At 42.3% G+C, this 17,096-nt stretch overlaps 1 protein-coding gene across 1 annotated transcript; it reads left to right on the forward strand.

The window, feature by feature from the left end:
* The first annotated feature begins 1,325 nt into the window (after positions 1-1,325).
* Positions 1,326-14,758, forward strand: LOC112256168 (TAF7 RNA polymerase II, TATA box binding protein (TBP)-associated factor). The gene is made up of 12 exons (XM_024429204.2): positions 1,326-1,481; positions 1,706-1,782; positions 2,122-2,200; positions 2,657-2,790; positions 3,143-3,263; positions 3,410-3,468; positions 3,915-3,987; positions 4,511-4,624; positions 7,252-7,452; positions 13,111-13,223; positions 13,877-13,936; positions 14,440-14,758. Exons 1-12 carry the CDS (start codon positions 1,442-1,444, stop codon positions 14,482-14,484), a joined length of 1,116 nt encoding a protein of 371 aa, XP_024284972.1. The 5' UTR covers positions 1,326-1,441; the 3' UTR covers positions 14,485-14,758.
* Positions 14,759-17,096: the final 2,338 nt, after the last annotated feature.

The raw sequence follows: 17,096 nt of genomic DNA on the forward strand, positions 1-17,096 counted from the left end.
ATTAATGTGTCAAACTATATATTGATTTGTATATATTATTATTAACTCTTGAGATATAGTTTTTCTGTTCAGAAATCTTATTATGAGGTTTGCTTTGGATTTTGACCGGGAAGTTAAAGACGTCACTCTAGTAGTACGATGGTTACTAGTTACCACAGACACAAGGTCATGAACCCCGCCCATACAATTTCTCTTCTTAAAAATAAAAATAAAACCTTAACCCTAACCTTAACCACACTGCTAACCTTATGCCTAACCCTAAGCTTAACTTAAGATTTTAAAAAAAGCTTATTTTTGTTGTTATGAATTTTTTTCTTACCCTCTTCACAACTGTTTTGGTGTTTTTGAACCATGATAGGACCTCAGTGATAGGTCCAGAGGAACTTGAAGCTTATGACCGTCTCCACTACAGCCCCATCAATGTGAATGCGGGCGTGTTTGGCCCTCTGTTTCTTGTAGTTTCAGCTCCTTTATCTTGCTGACGTTGAAGGAGAGGTTGTTGTCCTGGCACCACACTGCCAGGTCTCTGACCTCCTCCCTGTAGGCTGTCTCATCATCGTCGGTGATCAGGCCTACTACCATCATGTCAACAGCAAACTTAATGATGGTGATGGAGTCATGTGCTGCCACACAGTCGTGGGTCAACAGGGAGTAGAAGAGGGGGCTAAGCACGCACCCCTGAGGGGCTCCTGTGTTGCGGGTCAGCGTGGAAGATGTGTTGTTGCCTAGCCTTACCACCCGAGAGCGGCCTGTCAAAAAGTCCAGTATCCATTTGCAGATGGAGGTGTTTAATGCTAGGGTGTGTTGAAAGCTGAGGTGTAGTCAATGAACAGCATTCTCACGTAGGTGTTCCTTTTGTCCAGGTGGGAAAGGGCAGTGTCGAGTGCAATAGAGATTGTCATCTTTTTATTTTTTATTTCACCTTTATTTAACCAGGTAGGCTAGTTGAGAACAAGTTCTGTGGATCTGTTGGGGCTGTATGTGAATTAGAACGGGTCTAGGCTAACGCAAAATGGTACGCAGCATCATCTGGATATGTGTGCAACAAAAGTTCAACATTCCCCTTCTGCTACCATTCCTGTCAAACCATTCACACATACAGTTTGACTCATATGTTCCATAAATCCAACGTATGCAGCACACAGAACGCACTACAACTGCCTTTGCAACCGAATGCTGAATGGAAAACGCAGCGTTCCATCGGAAATGAATGTAATTCGGTCTCTCCTCCTCTGTCGGTGTGATCTGTGTGCTGCAGTTTCACTGCACTGACTGCAATATTTTTCTGAAAGGGATCTATTCCCATTCTGACCAGTAGGTGGCAGAATAGTCCATTGAATTAGGTCAAACGTAATCAAAGAAGAGTCTTCCGGTTTGCTGTGTTGTTTCTAGCTGTGTGTGCATCGACAAGGCTCTTTATTTTTATTTTCAAGTAGTCACCATGCAGAACAAAAAGACCAAATCGACCTCCAAAATAAAAGGTACGTTTTGTTAACATGTGAAATAGGAGATCGCCCGTCTTCGGTGAAGCTAGCGTAACGTTAACGTTAATAGAAACTCAACCAGACAGCTAACTAGCCAGCTAGCTAACTAACCAGCTAACTAACCAGCTAGCTAACTAACCAGCTAACTAACTAACCAGCTAGCTATATAATCAAACCTACCAAATATGACTATTAATATGTTATTATGCACTGATTTGCAGTGGGGAAGGTCGGTTCGAAAAACAAAGATGATGCACCCCATGAGCTGGAGAGTCAATTTGTCCTGCGGCTGCCTACGGTAAGGAAACACATGGAATACAATGGGATGACAGCATTTTTGGTTTTGTGTATTTTTTAAAATTTAAATAGCCACGTATCTCAAATTCAAAATGATGCTATTTTTTAACCAACTTAGCTACAGTCTACCTGCTGAAACTTGTGAATATTGTACCAGAATGAATGTCACCATGATTGATTAATAATTGCCAACCATAATTGAACCTGAGACTCAAACACTCGTTTGCCTGTATTGTACCTTTCTGTGCAACCACGTCTTGAAATAAAGGAAATCATACTTGACGTGGCATAAACTGTTTCGGGATTGATGTATATCTTGACTGCATGATCTCTGTCAAAGGAATATGCCTCAACAGTGAGATGTATTGCCCAGTCTAGCAGCATGAACCTCAAAGACAGACTCACCATTGAACTGCACGGTAGGTATTGAGCCTTCATGTCTTGTTAGTTCAAGTGCACCTTGTTGTTTTCATGGAATGGTCTTAACTGTTCACTCACAATATTACCATCTGCCGCAAAGGAAGTTGGTCACACTCTGTAAATGTAGAAAGTTAGGCTTTGTCATTTGCATAATTCAAATCAAGGATAAGGTAAATTGGCCCCATTAATCATGCTAATGAAGCAACTTGAAATTAAAGTAGAGAGAACCTTGTTTAACCCTGGTGCTCATTTAACCTTTTTTGGTTCAGAAGCAGTTATACCAGCATCACATTACAGAATGGCCATTCCTTCCCAAGAAAGCACCTATTGCCAACATAAGGATGAAGTCATAGAAGTAGGATAATTTCAACGGACATTCAAGTAAACCTGTGATAGGTGACCAGTAGTCAAATTATTTTTCTATGTGTGAAATGACATCATATGATGTTCTGTAGCTGATGGTCGTCATGGCATCGTGAGAGTGGATCGTGTACCTTTGGCGTGTAAACTGGTGGATCTGCCCTGCATCCTGGAGTCTCTGAAAACAGTGGACAAGAAGACCTTCTATAAGACTGCTGACGTCTGTCAGGTAGGACAGGAAGGATGCTCTCATACAACCACCATATAGGAGTAGAATGGTGTATGAAGTCTCCAGACCAGTTGTCAACGGCTGCAGTGTCTGCTCTAAGGTTTAGAATGCCCTGTTTCTGTATGACATTTCAGTCATTTAACAGACGCTCTTATCCAGAGCAACTTACAGGAGCAATAAGGGTTCAGTGCCTTGCTCAAGGGCACGCCCAGAGATTTTTCACCTAGTCGGCTCGGGGATTAGTACCAGGGATGATTGATAATGACCTCACATAGTGTTGGTTTATATATTTTCAGGCATTCTATAAGGTCGATTTATTCATTGCTCTTTGACCCTGTTCTGTGTGGGTTAGATGCTGGTGTGCACGTTGGATGGAGACCTCTACCCTCCCTTGGAGGAACCCACCGGTACTGTAGACCCCAAGAAGAAGAAGGACAAAGACAAGGACAAGAAGTTTGTGTGGAACCATGGCAGTAAGTAGAACTATATCCCCTCTGTATTGAAATATGCTGAGTAGCACTTTGCATCCCGCAGAGACTTATCTTCAAGCCTCAGCCAATCTGCAAGTTTCCTTTCTGACGGTTCTGTTAACTTTAAATCATGATGTTTTGGTCTCCAGTCACCTGTCCTCTAAAGAACACAAGGAAGAGAAGATTCAGGAAGACTGCAAAAAAAAAGGTACTGACATCTTGTGTTTCCCCTAGAGCTCTCTCTCCCCCTCATCTTGTGAATATTTTCTTCAGATGATGTCGGGTTCTCGTCCCAGGCCCTTAATTCAAACAACACATTTACATTTCATAAAAGAGGAACTGCAGCGGATGTAAAAACTAAGATTTACATAAAAAATAAAGGCCTTCCATCTTCATTTGCCCCAAAGGTTTGCAAGAGAGCAATCTAACTCTCTGCTTTGATCCAAGTGACAGAGAGCGAGTGAGAGGAAAGATTCCTACTTTGTCTTTTGAATAAATCTTCTTTAAGGTGCAACACCATATCGGTTTGGCTCGCTGTTCTTAATCGCTAATGTGTTTGCTGGCACATGGCCAGCCATTCGCTAGGGGTGTGTGTGGGTGTGGGGGTGGGTAGTCTGGAGGCATGAAGTAAGTCTAACCTGATTTCCTCTGCAGTACATCGAGTCTCCCGACGTGGAGAAGGAGGTGAAGAGATTACTGAGCACGGACGCAGAGGCCGTTAGTGTCCGTATCCTTTTAGCTCACTCACTGGGGCAAACGCGCACACGCACACTGTCTCTAACGCTGCACCAAACTGTCACCAGGTATTGCGGTACCCTTTTATACATGCACTGTAAATGACACACAACACATCCAATAGCTGTTGACCAGCGAGGGCCCTACTCTGCTGGGCCTCACTTGAACTGACTCCTTGTAACGTGTTAATGTGAGACCTGCACACCAACACCTTCGTCAATAAGCACCATGATGAAATGATAAAGCAGGAGGAACCATTCCCCAGGGCGTTGATGTAAATGAGAATGTGTTCTTGGTCAACTTACCTGGTGGGGGGGGGCGAGCACAGAACATGGGACAGCATTAACATCGGAGTGCATCTCCCTTAGTGTAGATTTCAATGGGTGGTGGTACATGTTAATATGTCCTTGTAGGCCCATAGGGAAGCCAGTTGTGAGTAGCTGGAACGTGACATAACTTAATGAAAGCAGTGAGGTAGTGTTTGGTGTACAACGTTTCCCTAACTTGGCCTTCAGGCTGGGAGGTGATAGCTGAGGATGAGACCAAGGAGGCAGACAACCACGGCTCTCTGGCCAACCTGGACTCATCACCTGGGACATCGGGACACAAGATGGGGCATGGCTCCTCAGGTAAGCACCATGGAAGTGGGCAAAATGTAGTAATACTATAATATGATCATTTAGCAGATGTGAAGGTTCCGTGCAGAGTGACTCTCAGTTAACTTAGTCCACATATTGAATACATGTATTATGTTTGGAATGAGAGCCATAACTGATGTTACAGGCTCCTACCACCTTAGGGCCGTCACACCCACACAGAAGTTAGAACATACAGTATGCCACATAGCCTTTCACTGCTCCAACGCAGTACAGTAGGCCCTAGTGCAGGGTTTCCCTAACTTTCTTTTGGCCCACAACCCTATTTTGGTATCAACTTTTTAAAAATGTTTTCAGCACTTATTTCCCTGACTGATTCAAACTTGTTTTACTCACGCTCTCGTCTCTGCAACAGACATACAGTTCCCTCAGAAAGTTTTCACACCCTTGACTTTTTCCATTTTTTGTTGTTGTCACAGCCTGAATTTAAAATGGATTCAATGTACATTTTTGTGTCACTGGCCTACACACAATACCCCATAATGTCAAAGTGGAATCATTTTTTGACATTTTTGAAACAAATTAATAAAAAAGGGAAAGCTGAAATGTCTTGAGTCAATATTTTGTAGCTTAAAGCCGTGTCGTGTCTTTACTATCATTAAATTGACAGTAAATTCTCTGTAATTAATAATACGCGATTAGACTTAATCATGTAATCGTAATTAACTAGGAAGTCGGGGTACCAAGGAAAATATTCAGATTACAAAGTTATCATTTCCTAAAATAACTTTTCAGATATTTTATATCTGATCAAATAGTCTTCTGATTAATGAATTATTTACTTTACCTCACGTTAGTCTCATTCCAAACGTCGTAAATTGTTGGTTATCTGCACGAACACCGTCTTCACTATGAGTCATCCATACATCCATTGTCTTAAATCATTTAATTATTACTAAGTAATTAATAGAAATGCATAAACAAACAAACAGGGTAAATATGGTTACAAGAAATGTGCCCTAGTGGGCTAAATCGGCTTGGTGGACAAAAGGAGTCAGCTGAGAAGTCACTACAGAGTGATAATTATAAAAATTGAAATGCTAATCCATGAACAAATCAAGGATAAGGTCATGTAAAACTCATTCGGGAACAATTGCAATCAATATATATATTTTCGCTCAGTGTGTCGTCTTGATCTCTGTTGAAAAGTTGTTTATTTTGTAGAATTGTCCGTCTCTCTCTCTGTCGTGGTTAAAGTGGATAGTTCAGAGTGACATTCATGTTGTTGTAGAATGAATGTTTCGGCGGTTGTCGTTCTTCGCGTTCAATGATACCGAATTCCTAGCTGCAGACTAGTAATTAATATCAAAGACTTGTTCTTATTCTGTCAGTATCGATAGTCTAAGAGTTTAACCACGTGGAATGTGATATGGATTCAGCAATGGTCTACAACCTTTGTACTCCCGTGATTGAGAGAAACATGGTCTGGTGATAATTTCTCAAAGTTGGGTTTTATTCGGAATTGCAGAAAAGGGCTGTCCCAGGATGTCTGACCCTAACTGGGCTCGGGCGGTCCTCTGATTTAGTTAAATTCAAAAGGGAATTGGAGTTTCCTTCATTACAGTCCAAAATCACATCACACAATTTTACAAACAGTATCATACTCACTCATTCATCTTATACAACAATTATATGTAAACCTCATATCTGAGGCTATTATATAAACAGCGTTATGGCAATGTGGCCACACCGTCTGCCATGAGCCTCATGGGAACATAAATGTTGTTCGGACCTCAAGTTCTGTGAGGTGGAAGAAATTCCTTTGTTCTCTATGAAAATTCACTCTGTCTCTTATAATGTGTGTCCATGAGGCAGGGTCTTCTCAGGAATTTACGACCTCTCTCTGACCACAGCAGCCTAGTTGAAGGAGGCAGGGAGAGGGGGATGGGCTTGCTGAACCCAAAGAGGGCAACGTCATGACAGCGGCAATCAGCAGTTGAAACGATAGTGTGCTCTGGAGTAATGGAACCACTCTCAAATTCATAGACATAGGTATGGTTGCAAAGACTGGCCATCCGTGATATCAAAATGAAAGCTTTATCATGTTGTGAGTGTTTGTTTACATTTACTTTGTTTACAGGCATTGGTGTTAAACAAGCTTGTATTTTGGTTTCTCATGGAGTATGACAGTTGCGCTAATAAGTTATATTCTTCAAGAATCACTGTGTACATATCATTCATTAATTTATAGGTCTAAAATGTATGTACAGTAGCTACTGCGTATTGCTCCTTTAAACCATTCAAAAGATGGAGACATATTTGTAGGTAGAAAACAGAATCCTCTCTGTTTATTACAGCCACATTTAGCAGCTACCGGAGGTTACTGACGTTTTCCCGGTTTTATGAACCAAGTGCGAATTTATTTATTTAGAATTTTTGGAATATTTTTTTGCCGCGGTCCCATTTTCAAATTAGGTGACCGCACATGGGGTCCGGACCCCTAGTTTGGGAAAAGCTGCCTTGGTGTTTCTAAAACTGTCCTAAAGGGAGGACTGTGTTTTGTTGGTGAGGAGTGGTCACAGTAAGAAGACTGAATTATTATTCTTATAAATTTTTTAGATATTTTATTTGACAATGTGAAAATCAATGTTTTCTTCCAGCCCAACGTGACGAGCTGAGGGAAATCTTCAACGACATCAGCAGCAGCAGCGATGATGAGGAGGACGAGGGGGACCTTCGTCATGAGGACGAGGACCTGAACATCATGGACATGGAGGAAGACCTGGTTAGACAGCTCCAAGACAAACTCAACGAGTCATCAGACGGTGCTCGGGACGAGGCAGACAGGAACAACCAGATAGGTGAGGCCGGAGGGAGAAGAGGGGTGGTGGAAAGAGAAAGAAGGGCAACGGAGAGTGGGCGAGTTTGTTTTTCATCACCGGGGCGATTGGGGGGTTGAAGATTGCAGTCATAGATATTAAGAGATTGGCACACCGTCCCCATGTTGGCACAACATGTTCCTTGGCAATAACATTGTTATTTCTATTTATTATAAGTGAAGTGTGATTGTTTTGTAATTGGTATAAACATGGCGCCTGTCTACAGTATTGGAATAGCAGCCAATGTGGGGAGTGGGGAGATGTGGCTGTAATAGCAGAACAGAAACACAGAGTACGGAAAGACAATAAGAGGGCCTCAAATCACATGAAACACTCTCATTGACCCCATGTCAAAACGGACGACGGCAATACCCTACACAAGTGAGCTTGAGTTGGAATGAAGCTGAGTTTTCTAGGTCAGAGAGACATCTCCCTCCCTCCCCCCTATCCCTTCATCTCCAGTTATATCCCCATTCAGAAGACGGACAGGTACTCGCTCTCTCCTCCTGGGGCTGGTTCAGCCACTGTGCTTTCTGTGACAGCTCACTGGCTTACATGGTACCGTCTGTCACACAGCCAACACCCCCGTCCTGCAGCTCTCCCGACAGACTCTTGTAGGGCTGCATCTTTCAAAATCTGGCTGTGGCCGTCGACACGTAGTGCTTGTAATGAGGACCAAGGCATCTGAAAAAGGGTTTTCAATCCATACTGACTGTGTGGGATGATGTTAGCTAAGACGGTGGCTCATTGTGCATTAGGTTTTGATTGAATTGAATGGAAGCCACATGACTGCTGTTCCTTAGTAATACGAGCCCCTGTGGACCAGAGAATGAGAGCAGTCTGTTCTATTCCTTCTATTTCTAACGAGCAGACGGCTAACATTCACCTCAGTCACTTAACCTGGTCTTATATTCACTTTAAATTGGCCTGTTGCACACTTTAAAACCCAAAGATCGAACCAGGGTCTGTAGTGACGCCTCTAGCACTGAGATGCAGTGCCTTATACCACCATAGACCACTGTGCCATCTCAATAGTCTCACAACGTTTCATCTTTTTTTTTATACCCTGAACAAAAATCTAAACGCAACATGTAAAGTGTTGGTCCCATATTTTATGAACTGAAATAAAACATCCCAGAAATGTTCCACATGCACAAAAATCTTATTTCTAAAAAAATCTTCCTGTTAGTGAGAATTTCTCCTTTGCCAAGATAATCCATCCAACTGACAAGTGTGGTATATCAAGAAGCTGATTAAACAGCATGATCATTACACAAGTAACTTTGTGCTAGGAACAAAAAAAATGCCATTCTAAAATGTGCCGTTTTGTCACACAACACAATGCCATCTGTATGTAGGCGAGCAGATTGCTGATGTCAACGTTGTGAACAGAGTGCCCCGTGGTGGTGGGGTTTTGGTATGGGCAGGCAGGCATAAGCCACGCACAACTAACACAATTGCATTTTTTTTTACTACAATTTGAATGCACCGAGATACCGTGACAAGATCATGAGGCCCAAGGTATCTGTGACTAACAGATGCATATATGTATTCCCAGTCATGTGAAATCCATAGATTAGGGCCTAATGAATTTATTTCAATTGACTGATTTCCTCATGAACTATAACTCAGGAAAACCTTTGACATTTGCAATGCATGTTGCATTCATATTTTTGTTCAGTATACAGTGGGGCAAAAAAGTATTTTGCCAGTTGTGCAAGTTCTCCCACTTAAAAAGATGAGAGAGGCCTGTAATTTTCATCATAGGTACACTTCCACTATGACAGACAAAATGAAGGGGAAAAATCCAGAAAATCACATTGTAGGATTTTTTAATGAATTTATTTGCAAATTATGGTGGAAAATAAGTATTTGGTCACCTACAAACAAGCAAGATTTCTGGCTCTTAAATACCTGTACCTAAATACCTTCTTTAAGAGGCTCCTCTGTCCTCCACTCGTTACCTGTATTAATGGCACCTGTTTGAACTTGTTATCAGTATAAAAGACACCTGTCCACAACCTCAAACAGTCACACTCCAAACTCCACTATGGCCAAGACCAAAGAGCTGTCAAAGGACACCAGAAACTAAATTGTAGACCTGCACCAGGCTGGGAAGACTGAATCTGCAATAGGTAAGCAGCTTGGTTTGAAGAAATCAACTGTGGGAGCAATTATTAGGAAATGGAAGACATACAAGACCACTGATAATCTCCCTCGATCTGGGGCTCCACTCAAGATCTCACCCCGAGGGGGAAAAATGATCACAAGAATGGTGAGCAAAAATCCCAGAACCACACGGGGGGACCTAGTGAATGACCTGCAGAGAGCTGGGACCAAAGTAACAAAGCCTACCATCAGCAAGGGCATTGAAGATGAAACGTGGCTGGGTCTTTCAGCATGACAATGATCCCAAACACATCGCCTGGGCAACGAAGGAGTGGCTTCGTAAGAAGCATTTCAAGATCCAGGAGTGGCCTAGCCAGTTTCCAGATCTCAACCCCATAGAAAATCTTTGGAGGGAGTTGAAAGTCCGTGTTGCCCAGCAACAGCCCCAAAACATCACTGCTCTAGAGGAGATCTGCATGGAGGAATGGGCCAAAATACCAGCAACAGTGTGTGAAAACCTTGTGAAGACTTACAGAAAACGTTTGACCTCTGTCATTGCCAACAAAGGGTATATAACAAAGTATTGAGAAACTTTTATTGACCAAATACTTATTTTCCATCATAATTTGCAAATAAATTCATTAAAAATCCTACAATGTGATTTTCTGGATTTTCTTTTCTCATTGTGTCCGTCATAGTTGAAGTGTACCTATGATGAAAATTACAGGCCTCTCTCATCTTTTTAATTGGGAGAACTTGCACAATTGGTGGCTGACTAAATACTTTTTTGCTCCACTGTATATATTGTATACAAAACATCCACATACCGAGGCACCCCAACATCCACTCTCATCCCTGCCCAGGCCCACAGCCCAGTCTCCAGCGCCCGTATCACCCTCCACCACATGGCCTCAAACTGCACCATCTTGTTCCTCTCTGTTGCCCACGCACTTAACATTTAAATAATAAAGCATTTGGACGATGGAGGATTGGTTGATTTCCATATGTTTTTTTCAAGATGATATATGAGAAAAGTATCGTCGAAGTCAGCAGGTTTCTCACTACACCCCCATATGCCATGTCTTGAAATATGCAGACAGATGGATTAAAAGTTAATGTACATTGTAATACTACTGACAGCCAACGTTCTAACTCCGCCCATAACTTTTGGATTTTATAGTATTCCCAGAAGGCGTGCATTATTTAGTCATGGTTCGTTTTACACTTAAGTCATGACTCTGCCTTTGTGCTGTAGAATTGGTGAATTCTGTCTCTTGTCTAATCAATTCTATACATTAGTTTGTGCTGGATTGAGCGTAGATTTTCATTACCTGGAATTTTGTTAGTTCCAACATTCCCTCCATCCTGTGCCAATATCAGTTATTTTTAAGTCTTGGTTCCAATAGTTTATATATTTTTTATATCTTAACTATCCATATGAATATAATTTTCTTACTCAGATAGGGTTTCTTCAAAATTTCCCTGATGTCCAACAGATTTCAAATTGACATTTCTTGATATGAAACATTTAAGTTGCATGTTTGAAAATATTTACACTACCGTTCAAAAGTTTGGGGTCACTTAGAAATGTCCTTGTTTAAAAATAATAATAATAATAATTGTCCTTTTTAAAATAACAAAATTGATCAGAAATACAGTGTAGACACTGTTAATGTTGTAAATGACTATTGTAGCTGGAAACGGCTGACAAGTCCTCAACTGGCAGCTTCATTAAATAGTACCCACCAGTCTCAACGTCAACAGTGAAGAGGCGACTCCCCGGATACTGACCTTCTAGGCAGAGTTCCTCTGTCCAGTATCTGTGTTTTATTTGCCCATCTTAATCTTTTCTTTTTATTGGTCAGTCCGAGATATGGCTTTTTCTTTGCAACTCTGCATAGAAGGCGAGCATCCCAGAGTCAGCTCTTCACTGTTGACATTGAGACTGGTGTTTTGTGGGTACTATTTCATGAAGCTGCCAGTTGAGGACTTGTGAGGCGTCCATTTCTCAAACTAGACACTCTAATGTACTTGTCCTCTCGCTCAGTTGTGCCCCGGGGCCTCCCACTCCTCTTTCTATTCTGGTTAGAGCCAGTTTGCTCTGTTCTGTGAAGGGAGTATTACACAGCGTTGTACGAAATCTTCAGTTTCTTGGCAATTTCTCGCATGGAATAGCCTTCGTTTCTCAGAGCAAGAATAGACTGACGAGTTTCAGAAGAAAGTTCTTAGTTACTGGCCATTTTGAGCCTGTAATCGAAGCCACAAATGCTGATGCTCCAGATACTCAACTAGTCTAAAGAAGGTCAGTTTTATTGCTTCTTTAATCAGAACAACAGTTTTCAGCTGTGCTAACATAATTGCAAAAGGGTTTTCTAATGATCAATTAGCCTTTTAAAATTATATACTTGTATTAGCTAACACAATGTGCCATTGGAACACAGGAGTGATGGTTGCTGATAATGGGCCTTTGTACGCCTATGTAGATATTCCATTCAAAAACAGCCGTTTCAACCTACAATAGTCATTTACAACATTAACAATGTCTACATTCTATTTCTGAACAATTTGATGTTATTTGAATGGGCAAAAAATGTGCTTTTTTTTCAAAAACAAGGACATTTCGAAATGACCCCAAACTTCTGAACGGTAGTGTACATTGATCACTCCAAAATAGCTTTTTTAATTCTGTAATGGAAATAAATCTATTTCCTATGACCAAGTGTTTTAGGGAGTGTTATTAATTCTTGTGGAATAAGTAACATTTTCTTCCATATCGTTGTAGTGTTCATAACTATGAAGTTGTTAATGTGCTTAGCTTTATCCTTAGAAAATAGACACGTCAAAATATTCTGGGGATGAGCATGCTAATCTTCAATATGTTGTTTTAGTGCGTTTAACGATGTCGCAAGTGAAAGCCCTGGGTGTCCGCTTCTCAATGTCTCCTTTTCCATCATTCACACTCAAATGAAGGAGTTGGAAGAAGGAAGCTTGTCCTCTGTGTATTCGGATCAGTGCAGGTCAAAGAGAGGAAGCCCTGTTTGTTTGTTTGTTTTCATTTGGGCCTGTAGCAAATGGCTGGTCTTGGCTGTGTGTGGAAGAGTCAGTTGGTTGAATCTCCATACGAGTTGCCTCCTTTCAGGTTTTCCTTTCCCTGCTTCCTATGTATCTTAAATTGATGCATGTCTAGTGGTAGGCGTCCAGCGTATTGTTTTCACTCTAATGTAGGTTAAAGGAAGAGCTATCTTTCTGTGTTTTTTCTACTTCTTCATTAGTCCACTATTGATACGGTCCCGACATGTTTTGCATGTCAGCAATCAAGTTCAAGATATAGGACTTTCAAAATGCAAATTGTAACTTCAATATTTTGGGATGAATGAAGAACATTCAAAAAAGCTCTCCTTTTTAGTGTGGGTTATTCCTTTTTAAAGAGTGGAGACGAGTAGAGGAATACACTTGATACTATGGAGATATTAAGTAGACTGTGTGTTTTGTGACGGAAGATGGGAATGGTTCCTCTGTCTGTTCCTGTAGTGATGGAGTACCAGATGCAGATAGACGGTGTGAAGGCCAAGCTGAAGGAGACGCGCGCCCGCAAGAAACAACAGGAGGACCTCATCATGAAGGTGGAGAACCAGGCCCTGAAGGTGAGTTATAGATGCACACAACTTTTGACATTACGTTTGATTCATTCAGACTGAGACGACCACAAAGGCTGATTCATAAATAAGGCCTTCAAAAACAAGTCTTAGTAGCAGGCTCATATTCACACTTTCACTCAAACACACACACACCGACACACTCTCTCTCACTCTCACTCACACAGACACACACCGAGGCAACCTTGGAGGGAGAAGTCTATGTGGAATATAACCCCTCTAAGCGACTGAGTGTAAAACTTCCCAAACTCAGACCGCATAAAGAAGGCATAAATATTACATTTCCACCATCAGCCCTTTGGGGAGGGGGGAGGGGAGCATTAAAAAATCATTGTTCTGCCAACTGCTCTTCGGGGACAGATTTACAACGTGTGGGACACGGGCGGGGACAGATACATTTTTTTCCCATGTCGTTTCAGCTCTGTGCTCGGCTGGCCGGGCCTGGCTGTGATCTATCTTTCACCGTTATTATCACAGCCACAGGAAAAGGTCACGGTTGTCTGACTGGCTTTCTGTCAGATGGAAGATGCGCTCGCTAGGAAACGGCAGCACGCTGAAATTTCAAACATCAGAACAAGCGAAGGGAACTGTCTAATGACTGAACCCTCTTTTTGTTTTTCCTCCCCCTCTTCTTTCTGCAGAACCGCTTTCAGGCTCTGCTTAATGAAATTATCCACCAGGAGGAGAGAGAGATGGAGCAGGTAACGTTGTCTGAGGAAGACTGGAAAGGATATTTTAAAACTGCACCAGTTTATGACCTCTTGTTTGGTTATAAGTTATAAATGTAATGAATTATTGTCTTTGGTATTAAGCAGCATTTGCTGTAAAGGTGCAACTACGCTGCTTGAATAAGAGCGACAAACTAAACGAAACATGTTTGTTTGTAAGAACTGCTATTGTTTTCCTCTAGTGACTGAACATCCCTGCACATCCCACTTTTAGAAGGAATACGGGTGGTCTTTATAGCCAACATCCAAGCCAATTGGTTTACTCAATCTTAATTTGGATTGTCAAGAACTCCTAACACCAATCTGAGTATCTGTTTCAACTTGTCTGTCTTCACATCAGCACATCAACAGAAAACCTCTGTTTGTATTGACAAATGAATAATGTTGGAAGATGTGTTAATCATCCACTTAGCCTACCAATTACAGCCGGGCATTCGGCATCAACCGATCTCTGCTCCGTTTCTCTGTTCCAACAGCTGGCCTCGCTTCAGGAGCAGCTGGACTCACTGATCGAAAAGTGACCCAAGTGACCAGCAGAGGGCAGCCAAGTGTCAAATAGGCACAGTGAGAACCATGGGGGAAGAGCGAAGAAGCATCTGCCACCTCTGACAGCCCTCCTCAGTGACATGCTGTGTCATTCCATTATACATTTTCCCTTTAGCCTCCAGACATCATGATTCATTTTTATTTTCTATTGTTCCTATTTTAATTCTGGGATGTTGTCATGTTAGTAAGATTATAGAATGAGGGTTGTCTGCTACTCTGTATGAATAAACACTTTGTTTTATCATTCAATCGTTTGACATTTTCTAGTGTCTTACTTCATCTGAGTGACCATACCTATTGCATACTAAGTCATCAACCCTGTTGACTGGACAGTAGTCTCCTATATCCTCTCTGATTACCCTTCTAACTTCTAGAAAGATTTTCTTCCACAGTCTTCCACATCTCTCTCTACCTCACCCTCACATGTTCCTCTGGTCACCCGCCTCTGACTTCTTACAGGGGATTATTTTGAAGATTGGGGGGGGATTAGCACACTCAGATTAAAATGGCCATCTCCAAAACTCTGGTAATCCAGCCATCTGTCAGAGAGCAGGAGGGATGCCCCGGGCTGCAGCAGGACGCCAACACAAACAATCCCGCCTCACTAGGCTAATTAGGGAGAGCAGGAGAGTGAGAGGAGAAAGACACACACTTGGAAGTGGCACACGCTCCACTGCCTTTCTCCCAGAGCCTGCAGTGTAGCCCCATGGTATGAAATACACCTTTTATACCTTCTGACAGTTTACAGAAAAGGAGGTTTGGTCCCGAAATGGAGGAGATGTATGTTCTGGCTGGAGGGACTGGCCCAATGCCATGCTTAACGCCGGGGACCAAGGTAACACCCTGCATTCGTGAATGCATCGATTCCTTATAGGGCAATACTTTTGATTTGGGCCAGCATATAGTGCTCTGGTCAACAGTAGCATCCTATATACCGTACGGAATCGGTTGCCATTTCAGAAAACGCTGAACCCTAGATATGCCTAGGGTTTAATGTGTGGAGGAAACGATGCAATGTATAATTAGCATTGTGTAGTAATTAATACTTCACAGACTGATTCATATTTTTAGAGAGCATTGTATCTCTCTGCCTACCTCAATTAGACTCTGTTGAATAATTCATGCAAGCAATTAAAATATTCTGTTTCTGAGCGTAACACACCACAAACATTTGGTCAACGCAATTGCTACACAGCGTATTGGCATCTGTGGGGTTTGAACAGTCGCGGATCAGTGTGTTCGTGCACGGGCTTTGTGGTACTGATCTATGGCTGATGACGTCCCTAAACACACACAGACACCTCACCACATCCAGCCATATGGCCCCGGGCCTGAAGTCCAAGGATGACAAAGATTTTCCGGGACAATGCCAACATGTATATCTGGCCCGTTCCCCAATTGTGTTCTGTGCTGCTCCCATTCTGTCGAGGAGCCTCCCACTCGGTTCCACACAGTTCAAACTCAACAGAATTGAGTTGAGGGTCAGCCAGAGTCCATAAACACACCCCAAATGACACTGTGTGTGTATGTGCGTATGTGTGTGTGTTGACAGTGGAACGTTCTGGAACATATGACAACAGCCTCCTCTGCTCTGCTCTGCTCTGCTCTACCACCTAAACCCCACTCTCTATACCCCCCCCCCCTCTAGACGCTGTGGGACAACTTTTAGCGCAGGGTGATTGACGGAAGTCATAAAACCAAAGTGCCGGCACTAGATTTTTGTGGGGAAGATGTTCAAGATGGAGGTGTGGGAGAAGCTGCTGACCTCCATGAGGATCAGAGAGGTGGCCGAGTTCTGGTGTGATGCCGTTGTGAGTCCAGCGACCTTATAATCAAATACACACACACACAACGTACCTTGACTGGCACAAACACACACACTTTCCCCTACCCGAGGTAAAACAGAGGTCAGAGTCAGAAGACTCAGGGACTTTCAATTTTCTGGTAATTAGTGTTCACTGGGATGGGGGAGGAATCTGCTCCTCTCCTCATTCTCATGCAGATGAAGCAGCCTCCGGTGGCCACCTACATGCTCTTATTAGAAACTGAAACAAATAAATATTTTTGTGCGCCTCAATTTCTCTCTCCATCTGGTGAAACAAAGAGTAGGAAGCGTTTGCAAGTGAAATGGAGCCATTGATTGTGCTTTGTTAGTTTAGGTGTAGACTAACAGTGAAATGCTTAATTACGGGTCCTTTTCCAACAATGCAGAGTTAAAGACTAAGAGGAATAAATACACAGAGAATAACATATAAATAGTCAAAATAACATGGCTACAGTATAAACAGGGAGTAGGAGTACTGAGTCGATGTGGAGGGGTATGAGGTAATAACATGGCTAGAGTATAAACAGGGAGTAGCAGTACTGAGTCGATGTGGAGGGGTATGAGGTAATAACATGGCTACAGTATAAACAGGGAGTAGGAGTACTGAGTCGATGTGGAGGGGTATGAGGTAATAACATGGCTACAGTATAAACAGGGAGTAGCAGTACTGAGTCGATGTGGAGGGGTATGAAGTAATAACATGGCTAGAGTATAAACAGGGAGTAGCAGTACTGAGTCGATGTGGAGGGGTATGAGGTAATA

The sequence above is a fragment of the Oncorhynchus tshawytscha genome, linkage group LG08, assembly GCF_018296145.1.
Source record: "Oncorhynchus tshawytscha isolate Ot180627B linkage group LG08, Otsh_v2.0, whole genome shotgun sequence".
Lineage (NCBI taxonomy): Eukaryota > Metazoa > Chordata > Actinopteri > Salmoniformes > Salmonidae > Oncorhynchus > Oncorhynchus tshawytscha.

What these genes read in the sequence shown, in the direction of transcription:
- LOC112256168 (XM_024429204.2), top strand. Translation starts at nt 1,442, where the DNA reads ATGCAGAACAAAAAGACCAAATCGACCTCCAAAATAAAAG. An exon ending in GTTTGTGTGGAACCATGGCA is followed by an intron (nt 3,264 to 3,409) that starts GTAAGTAGAACT and finishes TTTGGTCTCCAG; the next exon opens with TCACCTGTCCTCTAAAGAAC. An exon ending in GGAAGACTGCAAAAAAAAAG is followed by an intron (nt 3,469 to 3,914) that starts GTACTGACATCT and finishes TTTCCTCTGCAG; the next exon opens with TACATCGAGTCTCCCGACGT.